Raw genomic sequence first — 13,376 nt, 5'->3', positions numbered from 1 at the left:
TACAAAACCAATGGTGAACACTTGCAGAAAACCAGCAACGCCACAGGATCCCAACTGAAGTCTGGATTTACTCTCAAGTGTGGCTTTTACAGTTCCCACCACGGAGCCTCCACATTGCACTGGCTGTTCTGAACATCCTCCACTCATTTTTCCTTCCACACTCTTAGCTTTGTAGGTGATTTATGGCAATATTTTTGCAGTAGGAGTTTCATACATGTGCTCAACATCTGATATTCTGCAAGAGGTTGTCAGAGGTGCCAAATGATCAAACCTCACAACTTTACTGGTGATAGACCCCCCTCCCCCCCCATTCTAAAGACAATATGAAGTACAACAGGCAATTTTGGTAGTGGGAAAGTCTGTAAAGCTTTCCAGGCTATGGAAGGTGCTCCTGTGAAAATCAGCAAGGGCCCTGTCCCAGTGGGGGAGGCAGAGCTGCAGCTCAGCACTGCTGGCTCTCATTTCCACAAGCGATGGTTGTGATTGCAATTCCTGGGAAAGAGGGCAGAGGTAGGAGCTGTACACTCTGCTATGGCAAAGTCCTGGGTGTGTGCACTATTAAATATTCATTGAAATGAGTTTCAGTCCCCGTTCTGCCTGGGCTGGCTGTCACTCCCAGGGGCTCTGCCTTTCAGCAGAGGCTACTCCGAGGGTTCTGTGCAGAGCAGGCAGTGCTGCTGCTTTGCTGTGACTTTGCCCAACATGCATGAAAGCCACAGGAAACTCATTTCCTTCTGACACTGCAGGTTTGGGAATTGCCAGGGAACACCAGTTCTTTTCAGTTTGACACATCTCTAGTTTGGGAACCTCTGGCAACTATTCACAAGACTTTAATAACATAAATGTCATGGAGTGTAAAAGGAGGAGGCAGGAAGAGGAGAAAGAGAGAAGAAAAAACCAGACCTGAATGTGTGCAAGTACAGCTATGGAATACAGCACTGAATATGTGGAAGTGCAGCTATGGAATACAGCACTGAGTATGTGCAAGTACAGCTATGGAATTACAAACTTTCTTTTCTCTCCTGGCAAAAAGACTAGACAATGATAACTTTGTAATAGAAACAACTCACGCCACAATTATTTTGGAAAAAAAAATCAACTTCAATCCAAAACAATTGTTAAAAATTCTTTTAAATTATAGCAGTTAAGAAACAGATCAAATAAAAATAAATTACGCAAAAAAAAAAATTTTATATCACTGGGATTTTTTTTTACTTCCACCAGTACAGTTCAAAAACCCTTTAGGCCTCTCTTCATATTCAGAAATAATAGTGCAAATCCAGTATGATGCCAGTTGAAAGACAGAAAAACACAGGATTATTTCAGCACTAAAAGCACATCGTAATTACACATTCAGAGACCTGAATTGGGTCTTCTGAGTCCTCAAAGAGCTTCCCATGGCATCACAACCAGTATTTGTAGGTGATTTATAGCTGATTCAGACACACATTTAAGAGCTATAACCAACAGCATACTAAGAGAAACAAAACCATCTAATAAAAAGTATTGAGACTGAAAATGAAATTCAGCACACAGAAGAATGCCAACAGCAATGTGTGAAAAAAAATGAAATTAGGTCCATGCTAAGAACAGTTATTACAAATAAACGTGGTCAGGAATATAACAGCTTTCTCAGTCAGCGTTAAGTAAGATGGATTGGCACCTCAAGGAGAAACAAACCCGCATTTTTAGATGCTAAATCCCACTGCAGAGTGGAGTGGAGTGTTTGTGTGAGGTGACCCACATAGCAGCCCGTGTGCAGCCTGCCAGACCAGCCCACCTGCTCCGCTCCATCCCAGGAGCCAGGCTGTGCGCGCTGCCGGAACGGCTCTGCCTGCACGGGCAGGGCCTCTCACTGCACAGGGCTGCACACTCTGCACACGAGTGCACAAGGAAGTCGTGCCCCTCGAGGGGTCAGGAGCTCTGCCCTCAAACACTCTGGGGGTGCCCCAAATGCAGAAGGAAGTCGTGCCCCTGGAGGGGTCAGGGAGCTCTGCCCTCAAACATCTGAGGGTGCCCCAAATGCAGAAGGAAGTCGTGCCCCTGGAGGGGTCAGGAGCTCTGCCCTCAAACACTCTGAGGGTGCCCCAAATGCAGAAGGAAGTCGTGCCCCTGGAGGGGTCAGGAGCTCTGCCCTCAAACACTCTGAGGGTGCTCCCCGGCCAACCAGGTCACAAACAGGTTCACGGTCTTGTTGAGGTGTGAGAGCTCTGCTGCAAACTCTGCACACAACCAGACTCATCCCAGCTGATGTGCTTGAGAAGCATTAAAAACCAGGCAGTGAAAAAGCAAGCAAGATTAGCCCAGGAAGAAGTGGAAGAAGCCTTTTAAGCAAATCTCCTAAGTGTTAACCTCTTTGGCTTCGGACAGCACTGGTAGAAAGCAAACCAAACCCTCCTTTCCTATAATCAGTTTATGCTGCAGTCATGCTTTATTCACGAGTTAAGCATGACAGCATGGCTCCTTGGATAGTTCCTGTTTCAAAAGGCAAGTTTTCTTACCATATATAAGGTTTTCAGTAAAACTCAAACTGATAAATGTGCTTAAATGAGATAAAACGAAATAAATATTCCACAGTAGAAATTTTTATAGTTATTTGCCATCGTGGATGCCATGAAAGCCATGAGCTTAGAGGCCTTTAGGAAAAAAAATAATGACAAAAAAAGATTTACAGTTACAGGACAGCCACTGAGTGCATTTGCAAAGAAAATCAGAGATTTAAATACATAATTCTCTTATACTTCTTTTACAATTTCATTCCTTGGATCAAGAATAGAACTGGCAGTCTTATTTCCTTCTCAAGTTTATCATTCATTGCACGATACTGAACCAGTAGTTTACCACACTGACGCTTAAATTTAAAACATTAAATCACTCCAGAATACAACAAAGTAGTGTGATCTTTGTCTATCCACATGCAACAGATTTCAGGTTTCCTGAAAATATTTACAATTCTAATGTTAATTAAACATGATGTAGCCACCATTTGTTTCCAGGTGACAGGACCTATTGATTTTGGCTGGTCAGAAAAACTTTATTTTTCCTAAACTGGTTAGACTCCAGTATTCTGCATGCCACTGGTCTCTCTATCAGGTAGAATGTGTGTGTGCCTGGAGCATTTTGGTCAAAACCAAATCACAATATCACTGCAGCACTTTGCAAAACTGAATCATAAATATTGCAATTTAATACTATGTAAATCAATGCAGTCAATATACAAAGCCCAACTAGAAAAATCTGTTTACATGTCCAAGGAGAAACCTGCCTAAACTTACACAGTAAATAAACACTTGGAAAAAGAAAAAAAAAAATAGCCTTTGCAGTGCTGTGCTTTTTGGCATGCTGTCAGACAAGGCTTCTGCTCAGAGCCATGTGGCTACTCTGGCATTCCAGGGAATGATAACCCTGGGTATGAGGAGCCACCCAGGATGTCTGATGCCTGAGGAGTTCATCAAAATCTGTCTCGGTGTTCCCAGCCAAGCAGCAGATTTCACTGGAGTGGTTAAAGAGAACATTGCTGAGACTGGAGGCTTTCCTTACCAAGTCTAATTACATTCCAGTTCTAAACCATTCCTAATGCATCTCAGAACCCAGAAATATTCTGGCCTCTTCAGCCTTTCAGAACCATCATGAAAATAATCGCTAGAAGAAAAGAGATGTTTGGGCCTACATATTTATCTTTCTTCGTGTCTCATATCGTGAAAGAATTTTATTTCACTGGGAAAATAAATGTAGTCTTGTGTCTGGAGGTGGACAAGCTCTTTTCAAACAATGCCTGCAGAAGAAAAGGTTGATATGGAATGTCTTTTCGTGCTTGGTCTCTCTCCAGATCACTGTAAGAAATGAGTAAATAAATGAAGTGCTAAAGGGGGCCAGGAGAGGAATAGCACAGAGCCACAAAAAGTAGGTTCTACAAAATTTATGAAAGTAATTTATGGGAGGTTCTATGCATTATGAATTTTTCTTTACCTCTGTCAGTAATAGGGAATAAAAACCATAGAAAAAAATCCAAAGACATAAAATATTGTCTTCCTTTTCAGAATGTCTTAAATAAAGGCAAAATGGTATTAGAACTTCTGGGAGAAGAAAGCCAAATATTTAGGATAGAAATCAATGCATTGCAGGCCACAGCCTGAATTCTGAATTTTCAGAAATCGATACAAGAATGGAGAAGGAGGGCTGCAAAAATGATTTTAAAGGCCCTTTGCCCTTTCTTAGAATTTGGTATGGTTTCAAATTGCCCCACCTTGTACACACACAGTTGCCACCCCAGTGCCTGTGAGATGAGAACAACTAGTGACCCACCATGGAGTAGCTCCACTCCTTCTCCTTGGCCACAGACATCTGTCCCATCATCCTGCCCACTGCTGGCATTACAAAAAACAGTCACATGTGCCTGAATCATCCAGATGTGTTCTGTTTGCCAAAAGACTTCATGTGATGCAAAGCAAATTCTTTTACGGTCCATGATGGTTGGTGAACCCCCTAATTCAAATGACAGGTCATTAGTTCTTTGTTTTACTGTATGGAACACACTTTTGCATTAATTCATTGGATTCAGTTCCTACCTGGGCACAGTTAATATGAACTCTGTCCTTGCTATTTTTTCCCCTCAGCCAAGAATAAAGTTGTGCTAGTTTACAAATGATACTTCTTTGATTTTCAGATAAAACCCTGCAAGAACTCTCACATAGAGTTGGTTTATACCTTGGAAGCCTTTGAACATATTGTCTTAGATGCCAGCTTGGAAAGGCAAATGAATAAGCAATCACACATTCAGACAGGATAAACAGCACCACCAAAGGCAGCATCCTAATATTTCCCTGGGCAAATTTCTCGTGTTGTCTCTGAGTCAGGATTCATTACCCTTTTGTCTTTCCTTGAGTTTTCACTTTCATTACTTAGAGAAATGTAAGGTTCCCATAGCTTCAGGTAACTACACCCACGTCTCAGCAAACTCAGGGCTGTAGAAGTAAAGCCTTGTTATAAACTGTTAAATATTACATGGGGACAGCCTCGGTGTTACACAGCAAACATCCCCACACCGGCAGTTAGTGGGGTTTAGCTGTTATCTGGGGTGTCATTGTACCAGTTTCATTGCTGTCCTGTCCCCCAGCACTTTCTATTGGCTTGCTTTCTGCATCTCTAGCCCTTAATTTGAAATACTGTCTCTTTCTGGCTGGAATAAAGCTCTGCATTTCAGAAAGTACTTCTTAAAATATGTTCAGACAAAAAACCATTTTTGAAACATCTACTGAGAGATGGTGTTCCCTATGTATTTTTGTATCTTCTGACTGTGACTCTTAAGCTCTCATTGAAGTTTGTGTTTGGGTTTTTGTTTTAGTTTTTTAATGTCTTTAGAGCTTTTATAAGGGCTCACTCCTTTGTGGATTCTCTTCTCTCACTTCAGAGACTTCTTCCCACTCCCAGGTGCCTACTTTCACAAAAGCTGTGGGACAGAATTGTCTTTGAGGAGAGCATATTTCTCCAAGAGCTGTGAGACGTGGTGCAAGTATTCAGAGCCATTTTATGGACCCACAAAGATAAGAGCATTGTCAAGGAGGAAGAGAGTTAAAAACCCTGCAATATTTTACAAGAAAAAGAAAGCATTGCACAATGCTAATGCATGTCTCCCTGACTCTGTGCCACAAGTGGTTACATGGTGACCCTGAAGATTACTTAAGCTGGGGAACAGAACAACATTACACAGTTTTAGGATCTCCTCACAGGACAGATAACTCAGGGAAACTGAGAAATTCTGGCCCTGTGGCAGCTACAAGAGGTTTTGCCACAGGTATTCAAGAAAACATATTCTCATATCTTGTATTTACTTCATAAGAGTCTCACTGGTTTACATGCTTTCATTATAGAACTGTGGATTACGAAGAAATATGTGAAACTTTCAAGTTTGGTCACAGAAGGAAAAAAAAGCTTGTCTCTGTTAGTGACAGATTTAGGCAGGAAGGTGAAACTTCAGGAAAAACACACATTACAGTCACAAAAGCCTATTTCTTTCTAGTCACTTCATCTAAATGAGCCTACAGTCAGTGTGGTTGTCCTGGGAATTTCCATGATCTTGCTATCCCAAGGAGCTTGGTAGCCATCTCCTTTCAAAATCAAAATTCAAGGAAAAAGGCAAGAGTCCCAGTCTGAGACATTTGACCCCAGTACCAGCAAAGTCAAGGTCAAAATAAGTCGTGGTCACTCTCTCTAAGGCACTGCTGGATTCATAGGAGCGAGGAGTGGGGTGCCCTGCCTTTGGGATGGGGAGCTCACAGGTGTACAACTGCTCTGAGGGGGAGCCAAATCTGAATTCCCTCCCCAGTAAGATGCATCCCAGCTTCTGCTGAGATGGTCCCCACCCAGATTCACATCCTGATGAACTCACACTGTGAAGCAGAAAAAAGATTTACTAGTCAAGAAAGACAAAGGAACAGAAAGCATCTCTTCAGCTTAATAGTTGAAATATTCAGTTGGGAAGGTGAAGTCCTGCTTTTGATCCTGACACTATGTCTGTATTAACTCAGTTACTCATTCCATGAACAGCAGGAACAAATGCCCAAGTTCTCTCCCCTCCCAGGCATTTGCTTTAGGTTGGAAAAAAATTCATATTTCAACATTTTTTTCAGATGAACAGCTACAAAAGTAACAAAAATTGTGGGTGCATTACCTTAAAGTGAAAACCTCAAAGAAATATTGCAAGTGAGAACATTTTTATCATTAGCTACCAGGAGGAAGGGACACAAATAATAATGCTCTGAATTAAGGCCTTTCTTCTACTATTGTTTGTTTGGCAAATGTTGCAATTCTAGTTCTTCACTCCTTTTGCAAACACAAGTGATATCTATAAATACCTTTTACTGATCAACAAACAGAAGCCAATGCAAAAGGCACTTCTATAGCACCTTTCATCCAAAATCTCACTGTACTCTACAAATAGCAATTCAGCCTCATAACACAACAACCTCCTCCCATGTGCTAACAGTTCCTTCTACAGCAGGTGAAACCAAGGCAGAGGGAAGTTGAGTCATGTACCTAAGGTCACATAATAAATGCATCCTCTAACTCCAAAACATCTCTTTGGATGTTTAAAGTCCATGAAATATTTATAGGGTCTGCTTAAGAAGAAAAACAAACTCCCTCAGATTCACAGTTGATTTTTAAAGTAGTTGGCATCAGGATACTATTATTATACTTTCCTTGGTAAAACATTTGTTACAACACCATGCTCAGTATTACTCTTCTGAATATTTTGTGCTTTGAAAATGAGAAATAAAAAACCCTGTTTCTGCACTAGTAGCATCAGGTCCCTCACACTGAGGCACAGCACACTGCTATTATAAAACCTGTGATGTAGTCAGAGTGGAAGAATGAGGACTGCTACAGGACTTGCCAAAAGCCCTTTGGAACAACTCAACAATTTGGTTTGATCAATGCTGGTTTTGCTACAGTGGTATTGTCCCCCACCTATGTGCAAGCTGAAAGAAAACAGTTTTGGGGAGGCTAAAACTTTAGACAGAGGTTGGCTTCCACTGCTAGCATTGCCTGGGCAAATGGCAAATTCTCAGGCAAAACCCTGCAAACCATTATGTGATGAGGACAAACACAAAAAGCAGCTCTCCCACACTGGCAGTGCCACATCAAACCCATGCAATCAGCCCTTGGTCATCTGTTTGTCACATTTCTGCTTGACTTTGCTGATGAGGATTTCCAGATCCAATCCTGGCGTGTTCTCTTCAGCCTGGTTTGCAGACAATAGTTGGGAAGTCCCCAGAAAGGGACTGTATAGTCCCTAGGGGCTATATTAGTTAAAATAACTTTAGTGTACCCACATTTACAGAATTAATCATTTCACTTTATGATCTTCCATAAGAAACAAAGAGTTGAAAATTTTACATAATAACATGGCAATATACACAAGAGCAAAATTAATTTAGATGTGTCACAGGCACAGCCCTTGTGAGGTTGATTTTTTCCTCCCTTGGTTTTACCAGTGGGGGTGTTCTTTATATGCAGCAGTAAAACAATTGTCTCTTCTGCAGGACATCAGCCTTGATGTGACTGGGGAGCTGAGTACCATGTCTAATGCAAGGACCAAAATTCAGAGACCCAGAACCAATGCTGGCAATGAGAAAAGGTCCAGGGGAGGAAAAATTAAAAGAAACTGAGGAAATGGCTTGAGCTTGTTTTGGCCTTTTTAATTTAGCCATGCAAATGAGAAGAACAGCATAAAAAATCAGGCAATGCAAATATCTGCAATTTTTGGTCATTATTTACATAACTTAATCACTACTGCTACTCTCTGAACAGAAGCCATTATTTACCTCGTAACTGATTAAAGATCTCGGCTGTGTAAGACAAACTGCTGCAGCATAACTAAAATAAAACTACAAATTAAAAGTACAAATTCACAAATTTAATCTTATGTGAGATTAGCTTGGTTTTTAATTTTTGTATGCAAATTAAGCTATCTAAATGAGAAACAGGCATAGAAATGTATCTATATTAAAAGCTGGACATAATTAATTGTGCAGAATTTAAATTATATAAACTAGTGTGACTTTTCATACGTAGACAAAGTCTAAGTCATATGACAGAGAAATTTGCACCCCCAACCAGCTCACTGGCAGTGCCTTTGATGTAAAAATATACAAAAATAAATACTTGTGTGAATATTCACAATGCCTTTTCTGCAATCATTTTTCTCAATTATTGATAACAGATTAATGAGAAATTAGCAATGCCAACCCATATCCCTCCCATTTTTATTCAACCTGTGGTTCTGTGGCATTCAGTGAATATTAACAAAGTGTTTAAAGCAGAGCACACCTGTATGCCATAGAAAAACATTCACTCCACTATTAAAAAAGGAAACAGATGGAAGTGGGCTAAACACACAAAGCCCATCTTTACAGCACAGCCAAGAGCAATTTCAGTTCATTGAAGAAGAAACACCTCTTTAATGACGAAATTAAGGATTTAAGAGCAAAATCCAGTTGCACAGTCATCATACAAAAATTGTCATGAGATGATAAATAGCACCTGCTTTTGGTAATACTCCTCCCTGTTGAGGGGTCAGGACAAGGAGGAGGCAGAACTGAAACCTCATCTTGAAGATTAATCTGGTGCTCATGGGAATTTCCCCTCCTTGCATAAAGATCTAGTTCACAACTAGAGAGAAGGAGAAAATTCAAAGTGCAACAAAAGCCTCCTAGGAATACTGGGGAGAGAAAAAAAGAGGGAAGCTAAACAAAAAACAGTGCAGGGAATTTAAAACCTACTCATGAAGGCAATAGGAGCTGAGCTGTACAGACAGCTACATGTACAAGACTTCTGCAGAGAAGCCTTACATGGCATAGCTTCAAGGAAAATGATGGATCTACCAGGGCACAGCAGAAGTCAAATTCAGGCTGCCACAATCAGATATTCAAAGCACAAAGCACACCACTGCTGATTAACTCAGCACCGTGCGAGTCGATCTACGCATTTGGCACTATCTTAAATAAACATCTAAATTTTTCAAGGGCGAAAATAAACCCTCTTTACATAAAAGGCAAGATCTTAAAAAATGAAATTCAGTTAATCTCCCCTTAAACCCCTGAAACTCGGTCCCAAAACTGAAATGAGTTGCTGGACTGCTGCAGAATGCCTTAAGCTTCTTGAGCAGGGTTCATACTTTCAAGCAAGGCCAAACAAATGCCAGCAGTAACAACAATCAAACTTGAGCAAACGCGTGCACTGGAAGACACTTGTCTAGGAAATTGCAGAGGGCAAAGTCCTGATTTGAGAACTGCAATGCAGTATTTGTTGGCAGGGCTGTCGCTGTATTTCTTAGTGGCACTGACCCCAGAAAATGATGTCAGACCCTGGAATTTAGGATTTTCATGGTCTGTAAAATTACAGGGTAAATACCCAACCTTCAACAACCCAAAGTATTTTCAGCCTCATAAAGCATTAGTGACCTTCCAACCATTTATAAGAACAGATCCCATTCTTCATTTTGCCGTAAGGCATTATTCAACAAAAACAGGTCCCCCTCATCACACAGTACCAGACCTGAAACCTGGCTTGGTTAAACACCCACATGACCCTTTGCATTTAAAGGGACGTGCTCTCATACAACAATGCAACTCAAGATGCCGCAGTGCTTCCAAGAAAGCCTGTGTACTCCTGTCCACTTTCCAAATTTCCTATGCCAGAGGACCTCTTCCCATAATGTAAACATCAGCACAGCCTGTGTGTTTTGGGGCAGAGACAGTCTTTTGTTACAGGGCAACGGGGTTTTGTCTGCATATATGAAAAGCCTTAATAATGGAGGGCTGGGAGGAGGCATGACTTTCTCCTCCTGATGTACCTGCAACTGTTCTGATCCGTAGATGGGATTGGGCATGACCAACTGTAAACTTTAACATTTTTATTGTGTCCAACTGATCTCTGGGGTTTTTTTGTCTCTCCCCCTTCTCAACCCAAACAGCTGACAAAGTCAACGATGACTTCTACACCAAGCGCCGCCACCTGGCCGAGCTGGCTGCCAAGGGGAGCCTGCCCCTGCACCCCGTGCGCCTGGACGACGAGCGGGCGTACACCATCGACAGCGGGCTCACCAGGCAGAACGGGCAGAAGTCCAGGCTGGGCAAGATACACACGCACCCGCTGGGCTACAATTCCCACTACAAGACCTGGGATCCCACCGACCACTCCCTGAGGCGGCAAGCGTACGCAAACAAGGGCAAGCACGGCATGGGAGACCCGACGTTAAGTGACCCGCTGACTACCCGGAGCCAGCACTACCTGGGCCCACAGCCATACTTCATAACCAACAGCAAGACAGAAGTAACTGTTTGAGTTTGTTTTCTTTCTTTCTTTTCTTTTTTTCTTTTTTTTTCTTTTTTTAAGGAAATCCTTTAAAAACCACACGCAAATACACACACACACACGACACAAACACTCAACCGGAAGGCAAAAAAAAGAAATTTAAAAATATAAAATTTAAAAAAAAGGAAATTAAAAAAAAAAAAAAGAAAACGGAAGGAAGGAACTTCCACCTGGACACTCTTGGTATCCAGTCAACGGTAGGCCGAAGAGTGGGTTAATACCATTCAGCAATACACACTGAAGGTTGAATTATAAACTCCATTTGTATTTCACAGTGGAACACAAACCCTTGTGACTAAATTTTTTTACTTGAAACTAAAATCCATGATGAGAAGTAGCACAATCTAGAGAAACTTTACGTCTGCTTAAACATTTACACTATGTTCCTGCCTTGAGACAGAGGAAGAGAGAGAGAACAATATACTGTATTATATCATTTCAGAGAGGAATTTTGTACAAAACCTATTAATAATCCCTAGACCTGTGAAAAACCAAGAGCAAACATCTTGGTACAATCCCTAACATCTATTATTGTACTTTCACACCATCCTATAGAGAACGCAAAAAAAAAATATATACAATAAGGGACAAAGACAATTTCACAAGGAATTTATGAAGACTGTTATGATTAAGAGCATATGGGACCTTTGTGGCTGGTAGAGAATTCTGCAGGATGATAACAAACAGCAGAAGATTTCATTTCAGTTTACTTCGTTTGATTTGAAATTTTTGGGAACCTCCAAAATAAGAAGAGACATATCATATGACACAGAAAGCTGCTGGGGGAATAAGGGCATCAGAACATTCCCTCTCAGTCCTCCTGTTTTCGGGCAGATGGTAACAAGTCTCACTTTGCAGACTGTCAGGATTTTTTCTTCACCTAAATGTTTTGCCTATCTTCAACTGCTTCAGACTGAAACTAAGCGTGGGTGGTGCCTTTACTGTATTACTATTGTTCAATGACAGTCTTGTTCTTCAAAGTGACCCCTCTGTTCCTTTAAGCTATTTCCTCATGTTTGGCTAAGGATGACAAGGGCTCTGCCCTGCTCAGCCTCCCCTGTTTGTCCCAAAGGGAAACTGGACTACATCTCCATGCAGTGGTTGCACAGTCAAGACTATTTAGTTGGCCCCTTCATTTTCCCAATTTAAACTTTTTCCCTCTAGTCTCTCATTTTGTATTTGCTTTTAGCCATGGTAGTTCTTTGTAGTTCAACTAAATGTTCTATGGTATATTGTCTCCATCGTTTGGCTTTCTATAGTGGCGTTCCCTCTTGGTGGACTATTTGGTGGAAGAGTCTGATGGTCTTGCCTCAAACGTCAAAGAGATCTGGGTTTAAACTAAACAAACAATTGGACTCATGGTCTTGACTGTGGCTCTGATGAGCAGGATGCCTTGTTCATATGAGTAAAACCACTCCTGAATTGGGCACTGATAGTAAACTCACAGTCCTGGGCCTGTAAAAGCTTTGGCACATCCACAAAGAGACAGAGTTGGGATGGGATGGCAGGCAACACATTCAGTCTTTCACTTAAATTCCTGCCCTTCCTCCAAAACGAGTCATTTGGCTAAATCCTAACTAGCTGTCTTACTACAGTTGCATTCTCACCAGCTGTCAGTTCTTCAGGAGATTCATTTTGGAAGAGCATGCAGGGAGGAGTAAGAACTGCTATGCTGTAAGAAGAATTGGAAGCGGCGTTTCTTACTGTATTCAACTGACTGTCAGTGCTTCTTCTTAGTCAAGGATGCAAGGGCTAAGAATTTGAAATCTGGTTGAATGGAGATACCCTTTTTTTAGCTATATTGAGATTGATTTGCATCCTGAGAGTACCAGTATCTCTCCACAAGCGTGCTGCTAAATTTTATGATCCTATGTTTTAAGACTATCAGAAGTGGACAAAGCCCACAAGACAAATACTTTGCACACAACCCAGATTCTCCACTATCTTACTTTTATTCCTTTAATCTTTATTGCCTTCACAACTGGCTGACTTAATTTGACCCTTTATGGAATGTTGCTGTTAATCCATATGCTTTAGATACACATTACAGCTGCACTCTAATTCACACAGGTTTCGTGTAACTTGAGCATATTTTATGTGGAAATATTTTAGTAACTGTATGTTCTGTAAGTAAACCCGTGTTAATACTTGTTAACTACAGAGTTTATGATACCAATAATACTTCCTACAATAAAATGTTTGTTTGTTTTTTAAGAATGTTTATTTGTAAACATATGTATTCACTATATTAATATGAATTTCTTACCTGGCAATAAAACTGATTCTAAGTGAATCCAACTTGCTGGTTCATTCCTAAACAAGTATCATTGGGCCAAATTTTGAGAATTAACTGAGGTTCTGGAGCTTCTCCCTGCAGCCAGTGGGGTTCACCTCAGCACAAATGAAGGTTTGCCATTGTGAACAAGAAGTTCTTTGGAAAGCAGCCACGTTATATGTATTATATAGGAGCTGCATGATGTTTAAGGTTCCTTCCAGCCTTA

General features: G+C 41.1%; 1 protein-coding gene across 2 annotated transcripts in view; it reads left to right on the top strand.

Moving 5' to 3' along the window:
- SHISA9 (shisa family member 9) overlaps nt 1-13,168 on the top strand; it is a 172,641-nt gene extending 159,473 nt beyond the window's left edge. For both annotated transcript variants that reach the window (XM_064672845.1, XM_064672844.1), the window contains one exon: nt 10,475-13,168. In XM_064672845.1, coding sequence (XP_064528915.1) covers nt 10,475-10,845 — 371 coding nt within the window. In that variant the 3' untranslated portion in view covers nt 10,846-13,168. The remainder of the gene's footprint in view (nt 1-10,474) is intronic.
- Nucleotides 13,169-13,376: the final 208 nt, after the last annotated feature.

The sequence above is a fragment of the Pseudopipra pipra genome, chromosome 16, assembly GCF_036250125.1.
Source record: "Pseudopipra pipra isolate bDixPip1 chromosome 16, bDixPip1.hap1, whole genome shotgun sequence".
Taxonomy (NCBI): Eukaryota; Metazoa; Chordata; class Aves; order Passeriformes; family Pipridae; genus Pseudopipra; species Pseudopipra pipra.
This window is presented reverse-complemented; position numbering and strand designations above follow the sequence as displayed.